Below are 20,429 nucleotides of genomic sequence, written 5' to 3' on the forward strand. Positions count from 1 at the left end.
AAAATAAATACAAGCAAAACTAGACAAACAAACAAACAAAAAGCAGGTCAAACTATCATGTCGATCTGATCAGGTACACGATTCTAAGAAAGAATGGTAGTATCCTGATAACACACAAAAAAAATATGATCAGAAATACGCAATTTAAAAGCAAAGAAGTGTCATGTTACAATAATATTTAAAAGCAGTGTAGAAAAAATTCCATGACAAACGTGAGTATGATAATTTACCAAATAAATCTTTTATACCAATAACATCGGGAGGCAAAATATGATTCCTCACAAATTCTTACGATATGTTTTCTTTTTTCTTTAAGGTTTACACGGGGGTTTACAAAATGCAATTTCTAAAATGCACTAAAGGAATCGTTTAACAATACAGATTTAAATAACGAGGAACCTTAACAGTGATAGTTATATGTTATTATTCTTCCACTATATTGCCAGAATAATTATATAGGATTTCTTGCATGCTTAACATTTTAATACAATCAACTATTACGTCCCATTTAATTATCGAGTTTAGAACTTGTTTTAAGAGCAGAAAAGTTAAAGGGCACTTTAAGCACTCTAGGAAATATTAATTAATTAATTAATTAATTAATTAATTTTTTTTTTTGGGGGGGGGGGGGGGGGGAGTGAGCACTTATTTTTTTTTGCTCCCGAAAATTTACTTTACAGTAATTGTGCATATAACTAATTATATGTATTAGGGATAGTTGTTATTTCAGATGTGCATCAATCTTTTCTTTGAGTAGGGATGGTTTTTCATGGTGGAGATTAAAGATAAACTTGAGTACTGGTAATGCGATTGCATTGTTAAAGAAAAGGTGTGAATTGGATCAGAAAAGTTGATCATATAGCATGTAAGTAATGGTGTGTAATGCAAGGTTCTGGAGTCATCAAAATCATCACAAATTTGGCAGAGTCTTGGTAAAGTAACAGTCACTTACACAGATAGATGTATATGGGACAACACACATGGTGTCGGGGCTAGTACTACCCTGATTTCCTTATCTTTCTATGCTCATTACTCAGCCAGTATACATTTTCTTCCAAAATTGTTTGGCACATGACATTTATTTGTAATCTTGAACATTCAGTGTATTTTTCGTTAGATTCTGTGAGAATTCATTTTCTTTTTTTTACCAGAACTCAAGTTTATCTTTAAAAAAAAAAAGGTTCGGGCAGGATTAATTGCTTGCAACTTATTTTGTGTAAAAACATTAGTTTTGTCACAAGTGGGCTCAATTACCCATGCTATCTTCTTCGTCTTCTTCTTCTTGGTTTCCTCCAGGTTTGGAGAACTGCGGAGTGTATCCTTTCGCAGATTGAGTAAATAGATAATAGACAGACAATACATAACTGGGTACATAATATCAAAGATCACAAGATGTGCAGATGACAACTTATGCAGGAGCTGCTTTGTTCACAACAGAATGTTTCGAGTGCATATCTAAGATGAATGTTATGGATGCAGCATGGTAATCCAGGGCCTGGGCAGTTATGGGTGGGTCATCGTTGACTCCAAGGAGGATGAGATTTGTGGTGACATCGGCCACGAGATGAGGAGGAACTAATTGTTTACTCATTATCATGATCCTATCTGTTTGGATTGAAATAAATAAAGATTAAATTTGAATTTGAATTTGAGTTTGAATTTGAATTTGAATTTGAATTTGAATTTGTTCAGCATTCAAAGTACAGGTAATGTCAAGTTTTATAACGAGTATTTTTCACCTTCATTTGTTCTAATTAGTGCATTGATGAATATCGTAAAGTGACTTGGTAACATTGATGAAGGTTGATTAAAAATTTGTGTAAATTTGGTATGAAATGTTACTTATTATCTTCCTTTTAATGTACCAACCCTCTAACATGCAAAAAATCCTGAATAAAATTCTCAAACCACAAAGATATTAATGGTTTTCCAAGAAGGCGACACTGGTCAACACCCTCTTACAGTGATCAACAGTAAATTTTCCCAACCGTTTTTCAATGAGAAAAAGATATGAAACAGGCAATAAAACAATTTTGGAATGGTATGTAGAGCCAATTTATTGCTTTGTGGCAATTTACATTCACCTAAAATGTAATTCAGTTGTAATAATATAGTTGGGGGGAATTAAGGAATCCATCAGATCAGTTTTTCCCAATTTGTATCATTAATAATGGTCCTTTTTCACTCAAATTTTCCGATTATCTTTAATTGTACATCGAGTATTGAAGTCACTACCTTAGCACCGCTTAACAATGTTACAAAGTCCCTTCAATGGAAAAGTTTGTGCATTTGAAGTTACATTAACATTATAGGCCCGAATTCACAAAGCAAGGTTTGAGCTCAAACCTCCTTTTGTTTCGCCAAACCTCCTTTTGTTCTTTACAAACCAGGTTTGTGAAAAACGCGTAAAACGCGTCATATGACGTACGAAAATCAAGGTTTGTCGACAAACCTCCTTTGTGAATTCGGGCCTATAATGTTTATCACTGTCAAAGTGCATGATATGTACATATCAAGCTCTATCAGACATTGTTTGCTGAACGTCCTGCCGAAAAGGTTGTTGACAAATGTTTTTATAAACGGCCTTTTATCTTATCCCCTAAAATGCTTCTATATGTGTAAGTTGTGTGTACCATTGTAAACGGTTTGGTTGATTCGTACTCTAATGACGGAGGCACTCTATTATTACCAAGATTTTAAAAACATATATAAGAAGGCGGCCGAGAAAGGGTAAGTTTTTCTACACTGTAGATAAGTGAGGTAAGAATATGTACCCGATATAAGCTACAAAGGGGACATATTATGTTTGTTGGGTTAAGCATTGCCCTATATTGGGTAAATTTTACCAAAAAAGCCAGTGCACAGTTGCAGTCTTAGCATGAGCAGGTAAAGGCCATTGCAAACCAAATTGTGAAATACACGGAGACAAAATACTGGATGAGTGCTCATGAAAGTTATGTAATAATTATTCATTTATGCACGATCACTGCTCTCCATTATACACTGGTGGAAGTGTTCTTTGAAAAGGGGAAACAAAGGTTATTTATGTAGCACCCCATCGCTGTAGGAGTGATAATTTCAAAATGAACAAAGTGGGACCTCTTCATGTTTTGAAGATCTGTGGATATACGGGGTCATTTGGGACATGTGCTAACCTCGAACTGGTCTATTAAAGGCTCGACCGTTCACATATGATGCGGGAAAACCCGCGGCGTTTTTTTTGTATGCCGTAAAACGTACTACATTCAGTTTTCTGTGTAAAATAACACAGGGCGGTGTCAGACCAAAGAGATACCAGCAATTTTCCCGATCTTTCTTGAATACGCCAGTTTACGGTTGCAGTCTGAGCATGAGCAGATAACGGTAATTGCAGAACAAATTGAGAAATACACGGATACGAAGTACTGAATACGTGCTCATAAATGTTATGTAATCATTAATCATTTATGCACTCAATGTTACACAGATGGAATTTTGTTTTGAAAGGGGAAACAATTAAAGGCTATTTATGTAGCACCTCCATCGCTGTAGGAGTGATTATTTAAAAAATGTCCAAAGTGGGATCTCTTCATGTTTTTAAGATCTGTGGATGCTCGGGGTCATTGCAGTAATGTGCTAACCGTGAACTGGTCTATTATCTAGATAATTCACTTACGTAGGTGAAAGACAGGCTACGAATTATCGAGATTACTATTATCTATATAATTGAAAGGCCAGTGCGCATGTACCGTACAGGTAGATATGCATTGTGACATCACACGCTCAATCAAAAGTAATGCGCAATGACAATGACAATTTTATTCTCATGTCACCCACATTAGGGTGTTGGAGAAGTTTACAATCAGTGTGAATTTGTCAATTTAACACTGTGAAATTTACAATACAAATCGAATTAATGTTAATCAATACAAAATAACACTATCGCGTGAAAAATACTTAAAAGTTCATAAAATATTTTGTGAAATGTCATGCACGCATTATGACAAGTTTTGGGGGATAAAAAGGGCAATTAATGGGATAAAAATATATAAAGCAGTTAAAAAAATAGTGAGGCAATGACGTCACAAACGGATACCCAAATTGGCAATTTGTGTAGTGATTAGCTAAGTTTCATAATTGTTCATATATATATTTTGTTATAACTTCCTTATTAATTATTCGATTTCACTCAAACTTGTTTTGATTGGTTTGTCTGATTTGTCTGCATCTATTTAAAGCAAATTATTGTTGGAGTGGACCTAGTCTTTATTCTCCATCCAAATAGGTAAATAGGTTCCTAATATGCTTGAGCGCGCGCTATAACCGGTGTAATGATGTCGAAACCCCATGAGCATCAGCGTTTGCTAGATAAGAAAGCCATGTAATTCATTTTCATGATTATGAATAACCTTGACTGGAAAATCCATCCACCCACTTGATTCGATAGGTAATTTTTGTAAAAGTTTTCCTTCTTCTCGATTCTTTATGTATTTATACAGATACAGGCAGCAACATGAGTTCAGGTTTTTCATCAAAGGTCCCCGATTGCGTGGTCCAGACATGCTACGAGTACGAAGGCGTCATTATGCCTGTCTTCATGCCGTTGTCGGCGCTGAAGCGCGTCAGGAAATTCGAATGTCGACCCGATGACCTGTTTATCGTGACCTTTCCGAAGTCAGGTAGGTATACAGATTTATTGCGATCCTAAGAATTGAACATTTTAAAGGTAAAAAAAGACCAGTATTGGAAACGCCCCAATTTCAAAAAATGAAATGGAAGCTCTTATTACCAATCATGTGAAAGAATATGTTTTGACTAATACATGATTATAAAAAATTTGCCGGGAAACCGCCTACTAATTGATATATTTGGTAAATTCGTCCCTGTTTTCACGAAGTGACGGTAGTGAGGAAAATCGCATATATTTTCACTTTTGATTTTTTTGCATTTTTGGACATCATTCACTAACATCTTGAACCTCACAAAATTTCAGATCATAATAATGTCTAATTATGTCACTATGACGATGACGTAAACAAGAAAATGCATAGCAAAAGGATTTAATGTTTTCACGAAGTGACGGCCAAGTACGCGCTTAACAGCCGTCAATTCGTGAAAACATCGTTTGCTCTTTTCATTTTTTCATGCTTTTAATATTTTCACGAAGTGACGGTAGTGAAAATTTCGCAGTTTGGAACAGTCACAGACCATGAAAAGGTGAGTTTTTAAACATTTTTTTCAGGTAAATTAATGTGGTACGCTCTTTTGATTCATTCTGATTCTTTGTAAGCCATAAATATGTCCATGAGTACAGAAATGTGTGAAAAATACACCCCCGTTCCACATTTCGCCCCATATACTTATTTTCATGTAAGTGAATAAAGGAGTGAAGTATCATGTGATCCAAAACTAAAAAGATCAACTTAGACTTAACAAATATGCATCTAGACTAAATGACTTAAGTGGAGAGTCTTTCTTATTTTGCTCCACACCAAATATTAATGCTATAAGGTTCTTTTTATATCTGCTTAGCCAATTAGGTTATAAATTTGAACAAAGTTTTACAGAAAGTTAGAGAGTAGACTCGAGAGACTAGAGTTTTACTTTTATTTTTTCAGTAATTTACTATTTAGCTAATTATAAATTTGATTTAGAGTCTAGAACTCTAGTTACTCTAGATCATCATTTTATAATTATCAGTTTATGTCAGCCACTACTCATCAATCTAGAATCTAGAGGTGAGTAGATCAGGATCTAGACAAGACGGACCTTTCTTGTAAGGCGCGCGTGCCTGGGGTTTAAGAAATTTCAGGGCTCCAAGCCCAAGGCCAACATCAACATGGCCAAGGGCAAAGGGAGTTATGAAAATGATCATCATGCTGAGCTGAGATGACCTGGGATGTAGCCCCTCCTGGTTAACTGTTAGGAAATTCAATGATTTGCCTTTCAAGCAAAGAAGGACATGGATGAACATTTAATTAAAAATTGAAAATTAGATATGGTCCTGCCCTGAAAATGAATAAATGGCACCAACCGAAAAAGGAATACTTTTTTTTTAGACTGAAGTAATCATGAGAAGTCTACCTTTTGGGGAACAATGTCCACATGTTTAGCTTAGTTTCTCTCATTATCTGTACTCTGTGTCTGTTATATTCAAAGGCAGCACTTTACTTTAGTACCCTTGGTCCCTCACCCTATACAAAAAGTATTTTAAACAATTGTTCTTGATACCAGCAAATGTTGCCCTACTCCACTTCGTGTTTTAAAGAATTTTCCAAGCAAGCACCATACCAGATGATGTACATGTCTCACTACCTACACTTCAGTGGTAATGAAATTATGATGATGTTTTTGCTTTCACTTAGTTTCAGATGCAGTAGATACAATTTGCACTTATATGAAGGAAGACTGGGAAAGTACATCTACTTTTCAAGAATGCCACAGGCCAGACACAAATCCAGGTGAGAATATTTTCATGATCTGTTCAAGAAAATCACACTTTATCAGCAAAGTACTAAAGCACACTCACTGCTTATGTGCATAGGGGTGGTTGTTGTTTGGTAGGGGCAATTGGAAAATTCTATTTTGGGGTAATAGGGGCAATTGAAAACTTCTGTTTGGGGTCAGTTATGCCTATTAATTAATTTGATGTACAAAAGATAATATTGGATTCATTTCTTTACCTCTGCTACCAAAAAAATGAAAGAAAATAACTTGTAATTATTTCTTTCATTCTACAGAATTAGATTGGATACAGGGACCGACATGCTGTTAAGATGGGTCCTCGATAATTCACTGAACACAGAGCTGCAGATGTGACTCGGCATAGTGACCTAAGAGTGGGAGCGGTATGGAACCGTTGAAGCAATTCACCGAACACTGTTGAAGCAATTCACCGAACACAGTCAGAGCTGCATGTGTGACTTGGCATGGTGACCCTTAAAGTCTCCTGATGGCTCCGATTGCGATTCTGATGATTTTACTTTCAAGCAGTCTAGATCAAGGATCTTCTCTGCTTCAACCACTATCGCTTGGATGACATTATGTGTGAAGAAACTTGAAGAACTTGTGTTGAAGGGCATGCTTGAGAAACTAGAATCAATTACATTGATCGTTTTGGCAAAGCTTCAATGTTTCAATACCTCAATCTCTCTTTTATACTGTTTGATTTTAAACATTTTGAATATCATAAATAAAGCAAACTCCACTCATAATTGTAATTGTGTGTACTAGTAATCACAATGAAATGAATTGATTATAAAATCAATGAATTGATTTAAAGCAAACTGGTAACATTTTCCATGAGTTCTGAAACAATGAACTGAATGGTCGTACAGGTGTCAGTTTTCTGTTACAGTATTGTGATGAACTCCTGCAAACATAAATCTTTAATATTCAAATGTATAGCTCAGAACTGCTATTTATCAGGTATACCTACCTCAATCAGTAATGCATATTAGAGTTTTCGATTCCAGTTCCATGAATCCTCATATCGTATCTTTGTATTGAAGAATTTGTTTATCCATTTTCTTTAAATGTTTGTATTCACAGGGGTTGATGCCTTCATTAGAACATGAATATAAGTTACATTTCCACAATTGGGTTTTCTCTCAAAACACAATGTTACTAGTTCACATTTAATGTTTTAATTTGTTACTTCTATAGTCATTCTCATCATAATTGTATTTGGTACTTCAAACTATCCTATAATGATCATACAATATAATGTTGCTGTTTTGAATTGTATCTGTTTGATGAGAAATGAAATTATTTAGTCAAATTGATATTTCCATGTTTATCATGCATTGTTTAGCTGATAATAGTTTAGTCAGAGATTACGTGTTTACCTGGGTGAAGACAACCTTTAAGCATTGGTAAACTTTGTAGCGTTTGAGACTGTGTACTAAATTTTATGGAAATACCCTAGAAAGAGATTGTGTATTAAAACTGACTTGGTTCTGATACTCTACTCACAAGATATATTTATGAAAAACAGTGATGAACAAAAAAGTAACGATGATGATTATATTAGTCATTTTTCCCATTGAAAAACTTCATGATACATGTAGTACATGTATGTCGAGCATTTTGTATGTCACATGTGGCATTTACTCGCTACGATTGCTGAATAAACATGATAACCAAGTCGTATATAAAGAATTAGATAAAGACATTTTAGCATATTTACAAGTACTGTATAATGAATGAAATAACCTTCGTATTCCATGGATGTATAACTGATGAGTCTTTTCCACAAAACCCTAAATGTACATTTCAAAATGCAATACAGTATTGATGATAATTGATGATGATATGTTTGGTATGAATTATTTAATATTTTTGAATTTATGCTCCATTTTCCACTTGCTGTTCTGGTTCCAAATGTTTGAATTAAAACTGCTCAGTCGAAATTCATTTTCTGTGTTTATATTGCAGAGTTGAGTAGTTAGCTACAGATTATGGTCAATGATCAATACTGAATCTTTTTCCTTCATTCAAAAATATTTCTTAACATATTTGCTTTATTTCCTATCTGAAAAATTATATTTAGCTAGGCCCCTCTCTAAAATTTTAGAAATTCCTTATAGTAATAGAGTAGCAAAAGCCCTGATATCACTCGCATGAATTTCAACAAGAAATGGCAGAATTTGTGTGATATTAAAGGGGAGATGGAGGGGGTAAAGAGAGAGAGAGAGAGAGAGAGGGGGAGACTACTTGAACGTGTTCTTAAGTGGAAAGTATATAGTAACTTTAGTGCAATCTTTAGTCCCTATACATACAATGTACCTGATAATTAAACCTCAAAGAATATTAAATACATATCCATTTTTACCTTAAGATTAAAGAGAATAGCTTATTAATCATTTTAAAAGCACTTTGTGCCAATATCCATCTGTGCTATTGATAGTTAATTTATTGTGAGCTGTAGCTTTGTGAACCAAAACTGACATCATACATCTAACATAATTATACAAAGAAGAAAAGGTGCTCTTATTTTATCTATACATATATTAAGCAAGTAATTTTGCCGTATTTCAGTGTCAATCTCATGAAATTGCTTCACACAATAAAAATCCCATATGTTTTATACGCGCTCGGCTACGAGCCGTCACTTCGTGAAAACAAAATACAAGCGTTCTATGTGATTTGTGTTTTCACGAAATGACGGTTAAGTTAAAAGTTCGTACAGAGACATTCAGTTTATTCTTATCAATAAAAAAAATAGCTACCAAACGAGGAAAATGTACTCTATCTCTCAGTTCGCATTATTTTATCTGTACATCAATTAAACAAATCATAATGCCGTTTTTAGTGTCCATTTCGAGAATTCCATCCACAAGGGAAAAGTCCCATACGTTTTACGCGCGCGGCTACGTACCGTCACTTCGTGAAAACAAAATCAAAGCGTTCTATGCAATTTGTGTTTTCACGAAATGACGGTTGTGTTAACAGTTCACACAGAGAAATGAAAAAGCAGCTACAGAAAGAGGAAAATGTACTCTTTCTCACAGTTTGAATTATTTTATCTGTACATCAATTAAACAAAACGTTTTGCCGTATTTAGTGTCCATTTCGGGAATTCCATCCACGAGAGAAAAACCACATATGTTTTACGCGCGCGGCTACGTACCGTCACTTCGTGAAAACAAAATCACAGCGCGTCCTTGAATTTCGTGTTTTCACGAAGTGACGGTAATGTTTACAGCTCATTTCCCCCAAAAATATAAGAAATTATGGAAATATTTAAACATAGAACTAAACATTGAGATATTTTCTATCCCAGGATATAAAATTTATTTGCCTTTGATACATTAAAGAGGTTGAGATTATGGTTTGAAACTTTGAAAGCGATTTATTCAAAACTAACTTTTTTTGAGTTGCGCGCTCTACCGTCACTTCGTGAAAACAGGGACGAATTAGTTTATCTATTGGCCTGTGAGAGATAAACGCAAGTGTCGCGGATGTGTGCATAGTCCCATATACATCTTTCTGTGTGCAGTGCTTGTAACTTTACGAAGACTGGGCCAAATTTATTATCATTTTGAGGATTTCAGAACCTTGCAGTACACACAACAACGTCAACTTGTTTGCTAGATGATCAACCTTTTCTGGTCGATTCCACAACGTTTCTTTCACAATGCAATCGCATGACCATAACTGGTCTTTATCTTTAATGTGAATATCATTTTGTCTAGAAATCATGCAAAAATGTAACTAGGTTATTGAAACTTGGTTCTTAAATATGAATCGTTTAATCGGACAATCAGTAGAGGCCCATTAAAACAACACAGGCAGTCACAGACTTAATTGTGCATGTTTTTTTTTACAGTGCAAGTAAAATACAATAATACAAACAGTAATATTAAGTCTCTCAAATTTTCAAAGGTTCTTAAAATTAGCTACATTAATACATTAAATGAAGCATAATCAAAGGCTGTTGTAACCAGCAGTATTACTAAATATCTCACTCCCATCAGTGACAAATAATGCACGATACTTATAATGAAAAAGTGGAAGGTCAAAAAGCAAAAAAGAAGTGTGTTTATGGAAAAAGGTAAGTATTGTGGGCAACAGAAAACAGAGACTTTAGAACTCAATTGAAAATATCCCATCTAGTCTCTTCACAAAGCCTAAGATCGCCCGGCCCCCCTCCCTCACTCCGTGAACGGAGGGATACCATGCGTGTTATCAAAATGTCCGGTACAGGGGTACTTTTCACGCACCAACGTCCGGCTCGTACATACACACACAAAAAATTTACACACCGGACTTAGGGGGTGTTTTCAAAAGGAGGAAACATGCATATGCGTATACCCTAAATAACACTGAGTGGAGGGGCCGGGTAAGATCGACTCTAATTGGACTTGAATTATGGCAGGCCATTCATGCCTCTGGTTGTACTTGCCATTCCTGGCATTGGTCTCTCAAAGAGACATGCACATCTTGGTCACAAATCTACAGATTTGAAATTTGTTTATAGTCTATCAATGAAGAAAAAAGAAATGTTTAAAATCTAAATCATAATTTCTTTGGTATTTTTCATCTAATTTTACATCTGGTTTAATAGTTTGTATAGGGGGTATAAACTACTTACCATTGTTTGAGCCCAAGTCTTATAAATAGAACTTGATTAAATATTTTTTCTCAAATGAACTATCAAAAAACGTAAATCCTGTAGATTCAAAGTAACAGTTTGCACACACTTGCGAGTTTAATGCCAGGATTGGTGAGAGCAGCCAGCCATGGCATAAACGGCCTACCTTAGGTCAAGTCCAACTTAAAGGACCCCTCCAATCAAAACGGGCTTACCGTTGAAAAAAAGACGTGTAGACGAGTTTTTGACGGACATTCCGAATATGAATGATTTTTCCTAGAAACCATCAATATTCTGGAATCTAGCTTTAAAAATACAACTCGGACCGCTCAGAAAAAGCCCAGTTTCGGAGCTGTATTACGCAATAGGATATGACGTCACTGCAGGAGAAAACATAGCAGGTACGCCCGCTCAGGATAATTCTTTCCTTGGTTATGTAAGAATTTCATTGTGAAAGAAAAGGTGAAATGACTAGAGAAGACAATGAGAGCGATGCAGTTGCAAGTGATTTCAATAATCAATCGGACAGTGATCAGGACTTTAGGAAGTGTTTGAAGAAGTAAATTTCACTGCAATTTTCATACATAATAATGAAACCCTATCAGTTCGAGCCATAGCTAGGGCCAGAGCTCGACGATTTGCCGATTAATAAGCAGGCCTGAGAATTAACCGATTTAAAAAATTTAAAAATCCTTGATTTTTTCCCGTTTTTTTCTTCCCGATTTTTTCCGCCGAATTTTCCCTTTTTTCTCTATTCTCCCCTATTTCCCCTATTTTGTTCCCAATTTTTTGTTGTTGGGGGGAATGGTGTTACATGTCTCCCCCCCCCCCCGAATCCTCTTCTATTTTTTACTCAAGGGGGCGTGGTTGAGGGAAAAAAAAAATTTAGTGCTCACTATCACCCCTGAATAAGACAATTTCTATTTTCACGTACAAGGCACAACGTGGGTGGAGCAGCTGTGTCTGTTAATTCAACATGACGGTGATTTCAGCAAACTGGAAGGCACCCATGTCATGAAGGCGGTTCCATTCCTTGAGATCGTGGAAGACAACCGAAACCCATCGGTAGGTACAATCAGGGGGCGTCGCTAGACTTTTTTCAGTGGGGAGGGGGGGGGGGGGGGTGAAGAGGCCGCCAATTACCGACAAAACTAGCCACCAATTACCGACAGATATATAAATGCCAATCTGACCTATAAACTTTGCTCTTTGTTATAATATAAGAAGCGAAAGCGTATTACATTACGTCCTCATGAAAAAAATATTTAAAAACTGTCGCGTAGTCTACTACGAGGTTTAAACGAGGATAGCCTACCTTTCTAAATTATGAGAGCATGTTAAAAAACAATCCACATAATGTTTAATGTTTTTCAATCCGCATATAAATACAAAAAATGAGAGTACGTGCAATCACCTTGTAAAGTGGGTGTAAGTCCATTCAGGTGGTTCAAGGCCCCTTATTTTAGCATGTTAATTCACAATTGTAAGATTTGACTATTTCCGTACTGACTATATTCATGTTGACTGTTATCATATTGATTGAATTGATAATGACTATTCTTATATTGTGACGTCATTTTAGTCACCGCCAGTAATCGACAGGGCTGAAAAGATGGCGTCACCAAGGATACTCAAATCTCACTGCCATTCGCCTTTCCTACCCGAGGATATCAGCACCGATGATCCGAAAGCTAAGGTAAATTTGTGGCTACATTTTAATACCTTAAGCCCCTTTCACACCGGATATGCGTAGACTTGCGTAGTGTGGCGTACCGAATACGCCAAAAGTAAGCTGCGTATTCATGAAAACAATATTGCTTCGGCATAGTCACTACGTAGGTAATGCGTAGGCTTGCGGACGATGGCCAATGGTTACGTACCCTGTGCGAAGGCGTACCTACGGCATATGCAATTGGCGTGCTTACATGTTCGATTGCGTATAACAGGCGTAAGTTTGCATACGTTTACGTAGGCCTGGGGTAAAGGGTACATAGGTTTGCTTACGGTTGCGTATAGTTGCTTACTGTGTGCAGGTAGAATCTAGGACGCCTTTGTACGCTTTTACTGCTTCGTCGGACTGGCGTAGGGTAGCGTACTATTTCGTAGGTATGGCGTACAGTAGCGTAGTGTTGGAAAGACTTACGTAAACAATGTGTACTTTCTGCGTCTAGTGTCTATGCCGAAAGTCACGTACCCTTTTGCGTCCCTCAGCGTATAGTTACGAAGGCCAGCGTAGGGTAACGTACGTTTGGCGTAGTCGGTACGCAACACTACGCAGTTCTACGTATGGCCCGGTGTGAAACCCGCTTTAGGGCGCGTTCATGCTTGATTTTGACGGCCAGAATCAGGCATCTGTTACGCGTTTAGTTTAAAACACGGTTGCGTCTTAGCTCACTTTTGTAGAATCACCGAAAAACGGCGATCACGATCGCCGATCGTAAACTCACAAAAAGATGCGTTTACAATTTGTAAACGCGTTTAAATGGGGTCAACGCACTGACCTCTAGTGGGTCTACGTAGCATGCACAGTGAAGGTTTGCGAATCCAGCTGGAAGACCAATTAAGGCCACACACTGAGAATTGCCTGGGGGAGCCAGAGAAGTAAGCATGAACACTACATCGTGGAACTGCGATCACGATGAGCGTTTACGATGAGCGTTTCAGATCGCTCATTCTGCCTTCAAAATTTAAGCATGAACGCAGCCTTAGTCACACCAACGAGACCCTTGTCACAGTCCAGAATCTCCGGCCGTGTCAGATATAGAGTACCGGAGTGTTAAATTCATATTCGCTCGTCGCTAAGGTTACTGGTTCTAAACAACGAAACCTGCGCACGAGGTTAACCACGAAACCATTCAAGCAACGGGCTGGATTAGGGCAGGGAAAATTCAACATTTGGGGCTGGAATGATTCCCACTTCCCTGGGTTCTTTACTGGATTATGATCTATAATGTATGCAATTCGCATTCTGACTACTTAGATAAAATTATTCGTAAAAGGTGCATAAAATAAAATAATCTAGGCACTTCACAGTTACATATGAATACAATTTGGTAACATTACGAAAATATTGAGTTGATTTGCAGGTGATTTACGTAGCCCGGAACCCAAAGGATACGGCTGTTTCCAATTACCATTTCTGCCATTACATTCCACCCCTGCCGAGCTATGATTCTTGGGATATGTTCTTTGAAGAGTTTCTAGCTAACAGGGGTAAGTCGTCATTTAGAATTTTATACCCAAGAAGGGACATTTTCTGAAAAATTAAAACTGAACGTGATCGCAGATACTTACAAATAATCAGCCGAAGACTATTTCAAAAGCTTTGTCAATTACTTATTGAAATGTGTGGTCGCACTAATGAGGTATTACGCAATCTGAACATTGTTTCTATAATACATTATTATTATTATTATTATTATTAAGGATTTGGTGTAGCCTGTGCGTGGGAGGTAAAGAGCGAACTGGATCACTGTAATCCTTGTGTGTCTTCTCTCGATATAACTGATTGGGGTGTACAGGTGGACCACTTTACCGGGGTTTCCCCCTTACTCCTATACGACTAGTGCAGTGTGTTCTTAACGTGCAAAAGTGGTGACTCCCCTCTATAGTATAAGATGCTATCCGAGGGACTTCCCCCTTTAATTCCCATTTCGCAGATGAAGGATTCGATGCGAAAACCAACAGCGCGCAGCTACGGAAGCAGCGAGCCCCGGAACCATACTGCTATTGCTGACATGAGGTGGCGTTAGAGGAGATTTTGCGGTTATGCTGCTAGTACAGCATGGCTTTAAAATATGGGTACACTGTAAACACATGCATCAAACAAGATTATTTTGGCAATAATTATTGAAATGACTTTTGAGATGATTTCTTCAAAGTCATTGCGATTGCATTATTTTTACCTTAGCTCCTCAAGGATCTTGGTTTGAAAACGTGTTGCCATGGTGGAAGAGAAGGAATCATCCAAACGTTCTCTTTCTCAAGTACGAAGATATGAAAAAGGTGAGTTGTATCGTTGTATCCTCTAAAATATGATATAAAATAGTACATTATATTCCAACTTTGAACCATAAATGGGTCCGGACATTTACAACATGACAATTACAACCGGCCAATTCTTTTATGTTACCGCAATGAAAAGGCGCTATATCAAATATCTTTCGGATTGGTTTGGATCTAATAGCAAAAGACAATACCCCCTGTGATAAAAACTAATAATCATATTAAGCCGTTCCTCTATAGCGCATTATGATATAACATCCTTATGCACTTCCAAAAATGTTTGATTATTATAACACTCGCTTTAGCTCTGGCAGCCGTTATCAGCACAGCGTTTCAAGAAATAGCTCCCATCAGGTGCTCATAAAACACCTGGGTGGAGAGTGGCAAATGTGCCTTAATTGCCTTGCTGGACAAGTTACTCCTTCAGCGAAAAGCCCCCTTAGAATATGACCCCTAACAGATGACAGATATCTTTGTGTAAACGTATTAGATTCAGTTTCACGTGGAATCATTATGTTTTATATTTTCAACAACAAGAACAACACTAATAATGATAATACTACTAATGATGATGATGATGATGACGATAAGATAATGATGGTGATAATGATAACAATAATATCACTACTACTACTACTGTTACTACTACTACTATTACTACTACTACTACTACTACTACTACTACTACTACTACTAATACCACTACTTCTGGGACTAATAATAGTAATGATACTGATAATGATACTGATAACGATGACAATAATTACAATAACAACAATATTCGTACTTTATAGCTCTTTTTCTAATGATACAAAACTAGTTTTGTAATAGAAACAATAACAATGTCTGTAAACTTGAGACCATATTAACAAAATATATCATAATTTCAATGGTGAAAACATTTTGATAATGTTAAATAAGATAATTCTTAATTCCTCATACGAATTGTAGGACCTACAAGGAGCCGTTCGACGGATAGCTGAATTCATGGGAAAGCCCCTTTCAGATGACGTCATCGAGAACATCTCAGAAGCTTCTACGTTTAAGGCAATGAAGAAGAACCCTTTATCAAATCCCGACACTCTGCTGCAGAATGGCAACCGGGAGTCCGGACTCGGACAATCAAGTACATCCTCATTCATGAGAAAAGGTATCAGATGAATGAATAGACGGTATTGGCAAAATACAAAACAAATTGAAATTAACCCCCCCCCCCCTACACTGGAGTAAATTAGATTGGACCCTCTTCTATTACGAGGAAAGGTATAGAAGATCACATCAATTATTATATAATATTGGACGGATTTGAGCGTGATACAAGAATCTATTGCTCGAGCTATGTCAATATTGAACGAGTCGTAGACGAGAACACTTTTCTTTTCTTTTTTTGCCCCCCAAAAATTTGAACATCGCGCCGGCCGATATTTCGTTCAGTGTTGGGGGGGGGGGGGGGGGGGTATGAGCACTTTTCTTCTTCTTTTTTGGCCACAGTCCGTCGGTATTTTCTGATACCGCGGGTTAAAACCTTGACCATCATGATTTTAAACCACTAATATAGCTTACCTTTGACATCCAAATTCAGTGTCCAATCTCTGGGCTTGTGTTGTCTTGATGTTTTTCTTGTTCCGTGTGGTCTTTCTCTTATCTTATGCCGGGCTTATATCCTTTTAAAAAAATTACTAAATGAGACTGTGATATTATAAATAAAAAATATATTTTTAAATTGATTTTCTGCATCCCCTCCTTCCACTTTTAGCTAGCATTATTTATCTCTAACCCATTCTCTCTATATAATATTTTGTGTTATATTCATACTTATTTTTACCCCTTTCATTATTTATTCTTTCATTTCTTGCTATCTTTCTTTCTTTCTATTTTCCTTTTATCATCCTACATTCAATTCCTCACAAGGTGTGGTTGGAGACTGGAAGAATTATTTCACTGACGAACAGAACAAGCGATTTGACGAGCTGTACAATAAGGAAATGGCTGGCTCTGGACTTGAATTCGAGTTTTAGGAGTTGCCGTCTTTGACCATTGCCATCGTCGATTGAAATGTTATGAGGAGGGCTTTGTCCAACGTCTGGATGAACTATAGCCTGATAGATAGATAGATAGATCGTCGACCGGAGTGAATATTGATTTTTAAATTTTTTAAATGACATTAAAATTGTGATACACATTCACCTCCAGCTCTCAAAAGAGGGCAGTAGACAGTTGTATAATTCTTGTAACAGGACTTCAATTCTAGTTATTATGATTCTTGATAATTCTATTTTTTTTTTGCTATAGATTAATGCTGCATCGTCATTTAATAATTTATAGTAACGTAATATATATATATATATATATATATTTTTTTTTTTTTGGGGGGGGGGCTGAAATATCAAATTGTTGAATTTATCTAATTGTTTTACATAAATTCTGTCATCAAATGATTTATGTTTTGATATGATAAATCTGAACAAAATTTGTTCTTGATATGTTTCAATGCAAAGGAATATAATCATCGGCATCAGCATCACCTTTCTTTCGAAATAGTGTAAAATACATTCATGTTTATGTTACGAACCTTATACATATTCATGTATGTTAATGTAAATTATGTGCATGCGCAGAGGACTGAACTGTAGAATGATGATTTCTGATTAAAAAAAACTAAGTCAGTTTGCAAACTGCACAGACATTTTTTTTCCTGGAATTCATAATGTTGTTACTGTTGTGTGGTTATGATTTTATGATATGGTATTTTGATATAATGTCACCTTGCTGTGATTCGGGATTTGAACTCAGGACCTTTCGCACCCACCGAGAATCATACCACTAGAGATTTAATAAATAAAAATAAAAAGGTAACTTCGCAGTAATTTTGAATATAACAAAGGATATGTATTGGGGATAATTGTTATTTCAGATGTGCATCAATTTTTGCTATCAAGTTGGGATTGTTACTTGTCGTTTAAAAAAAAAAAAAAGTTTCGGGGGGGGGGGGGGGGGGATTTATTGCTTGCAACTTAATTTGTGTAAAAAAAAAATTTTTGTTGTCACAAGTGGGCTCAATTACACATGCTATCATTTACTCATTATCATGATCCTATCTGTTTGGATTGGAATCAATAAAGCTTGAATTTTAATTTGAGTTTGATTTTGAATTTGAGTTTGAATTTGAATTTGTTCAGCATTTAAACTACAGGTAATTGCACGTTTTATACCAGGTATCTCTCACCTTAATTTGTTCTATCTAGTGCATTGAAAAATATCTTCATGGAAATGTTTGTGCATTTAAAGTTACATTTACATTCTAATGTTTATCACTGTCAAAGTAAATTTGTACATGTTAAGCTCTATCAGTAGACATTGTTTGCTAAACGTCCTGCTGGAAAGGTTGCTGACATATGTCTTTATTAACAGCATTTGATCTATCTCCTAAAATGCCTCTGTATGTGTAAGTTGTTTGTGTCATTGTAAACGGTTTGAATGAATCGTACTCTAATGACGGAGCTGGTATATTATTACCAAGATTTCAAAACATATATAAGAAGACGGTCGAGAAAGGGTAGGTTTTTTTACACTGCAAATAAGTGGGGTAAAAAATATGTACCCAATATGAGCTACAAAGAGAACATATTATGTTTGTTGGGTAAAACATTGCCCTATTTTGGGTAAATTTAATTTTGTTTAGCACAGCTGTGAAATTCTACCCACCAAACATGCATGTTGCATTTTTTAAAGTCGAATACTGGGTAAATTTTTACCACCATGTTTTTTACAGTCTGTTAATTCGTCCCATTAAAAGAAGTAGGGCCTATAAAGTGTAGTTTTCTAACTTAGTTTACACATCACGGAATTCCGACAGTTAGGGTTAGTTATTTTCTTTTTCTGTTGGTACATCTTCAAGTTTGACCAAGGAGAATCCTAGGGTGTTCTTTCCTCAAAGTGATTTGTAGAAGAGTGAAGGAGAGAAGAGATTTGAGAGAGAGAGAGAGAGAGAGGTAGAGGAAACGAGACAGGGAGAGACAGAGAGAAGGAGGGGGTGTTTCATGGAATGACCCTTTTCTTGTTCTGAAAGTTATGTTTAAGACTTGTGACGAGACTAGAAGAAATAGTTCGGAGAAGAAGGGGAAGACGAGAGTTGTTATCTACGTAATGGCAGTTCGCCAACAGCGACGACAGTCGCTAACAGTTTAGCAGTTTGCTTGCAGTTCCAGCATTTCTATGTTGAGTTGGGAACTCTTTAGATAATCCTTAAGGTATGTTTATTCATTGAGTTATATTTCTTAAAATACAGTGCTTTAAAATGCCACTGAAAGTAGTTGCAAGTTATAGAGATTACAGTCGCACGATGGAAGCGATAGCCTATATGAATGTGTGTAGTGACGTGAAACGAATCGCGAACATGGATTCGTTGAAAGTTTGATTGATAGTTAAGACGGTCTTTTGAAGACCTTTTCCTTTGTGAAAAGATAAAGTAGTTTAAAATTGATGGTTGTCAGGAAGATGATATGTGAATTTAACTTAGTTAATTATGAGCATGGGTAGACTTTGAATAAGTTAAGACCAAACTATGTTTACTTGCGTATGTACGTGTGAAGGTATCTTAGTTACGAGAACCTCTTCACGCACGATTTAATGTGCGGATGAATATCATTTTAGAGATAATGTGATAAGTTCATGATTGTTAGTCTCGTTTTAGGGCTTGAGAAAGTTTCTTGTTTGTGTTATTGATTATTCTTTTTGTCTATGATTATGCATTTAATGCTTCTTTAAAGATTTATGGTTTATTGAAAGTTGGCATATTATTATAACTATAAAATTTAGATTCACTGACACAAGAATGGAACTTGAGTATATGTGGAAATTGGATTGCTAAGTGTTAAACGTATTGCTAGAACATATATTTAGTGTTTTCATTTGTTGTATTTTGCAGGAATTATCCCACACAGTTGTTGAATTTTTTCTCTTCACTTTCCAATGATGGTCCACGACAGTGTCACAATAAAGGAACCAACATGAGTTAAACGGATGTCTCCTTTGTTTCATCATTGAATTGCAACAACGTGTTTAAACTAGAAGTCACATAAATCCTTTGAGTCCGTATTCCATCACAGGGTGGGAGAGAAAAAATAGAATGAGGGATGGAGTGGTGGGGTTAAATACTCGATAATGTTTGTAATAATTATTCTTGACAGTATTATTAGTAGGCCTAGTAGTAGTATCTTTATTATAATAGTTTTGTAGTATTATTATTATTTAAAAGCATGTAATTTATCATTTCAAACTCAATGGATTACATAGTTTATTCAAATATAGCAGAATCCTATCATACCTACAATTATAAAGATACGTTACT

General features: G+C 36.2%; 1 protein-coding gene and 2 long non-coding RNA genes across 3 annotated transcripts; all 3 read left to right on the plus strand.

Annotated features, from left to right (window-relative positions):
* Positions 1 to 2,622: 2,622 nt before the first annotated feature.
* Positions 2,623 to 17,116, plus strand: LOC115925994 (sulfotransferase 1C2-like). Its single transcript, XM_030990160.1, has 8 exons — positions 2,623 to 2,730; positions 4,479 to 4,658; positions 12,012 to 12,139; positions 12,657 to 12,770; positions 14,161 to 14,287; positions 14,985 to 15,079; positions 16,031 to 16,229; positions 16,991 to 17,116. The coding sequence occupies exons 2-8, from the start codon at positions 4,493 to 4,495 to the stop codon at positions 17,095 to 17,097; spliced, it is 936 nt and encodes a 311-aa protein (XP_030846020.1). The 5' UTR covers positions 2,623 to 2,730; positions 4,479 to 4,492; the 3' UTR covers positions 17,098 to 17,116.
* LOC115925995 lies at positions 5,112 to 6,952 on the plus strand. Its single transcript, XR_004064917.1, has 3 exons — positions 5,112 to 5,196; positions 6,345 to 6,440; positions 6,726 to 6,952. It is a non-coding gene; the product is annotated as an uncharacterized LOC115925995 (long non-coding RNA).
* A 2,008-nt stretch (positions 17,117 to 19,124) lies between the features above and the next one.
* On the plus strand, positions 19,125 to 20,098 carry LOC115925996. The gene is made up of 2 exons (XR_004064918.1): positions 19,125 to 19,329; positions 20,007 to 20,098. It is a non-coding gene; the product is annotated as an uncharacterized LOC115925996 (long non-coding RNA).
* Positions 20,099 to 20,429: the final 331 nt, after the last annotated feature.

This window comes from Strongylocentrotus purpuratus, unplaced genomic scaffold, assembly GCF_000002235.5.
Source record: "Strongylocentrotus purpuratus isolate Spur 01 unplaced genomic scaffold, Spur_5.0 spur5_scaffold_19, whole genome shotgun sequence".
Lineage (NCBI taxonomy): Eukaryota > Metazoa > Echinodermata > Echinoidea > Camarodonta > Strongylocentrotidae > Strongylocentrotus > Strongylocentrotus purpuratus.

Coding starts and splice junctions, on each gene's coding strand:
- LOC115925994 (XM_030990160.1), top strand. CDS start 4,493: ATGAGTTCAGGTTTTTCATCAAAGGTCCCCGATTGCGTGGTCCAGACA. Junction 4,659..12,011: donor CGTGACCTTTCCGAAGTCAG/GTAGGTATACAG, acceptor TTCACGTACAAG/GCACAACGTGGGTGGAGCAG. Junction 14,288..14,984: donor AGAGTTTCTAGCTAACAGGG/GTAAGTCGTCAT, acceptor TTTTTACCTTAG/CTCCTCAAGGATCTTGGTTT.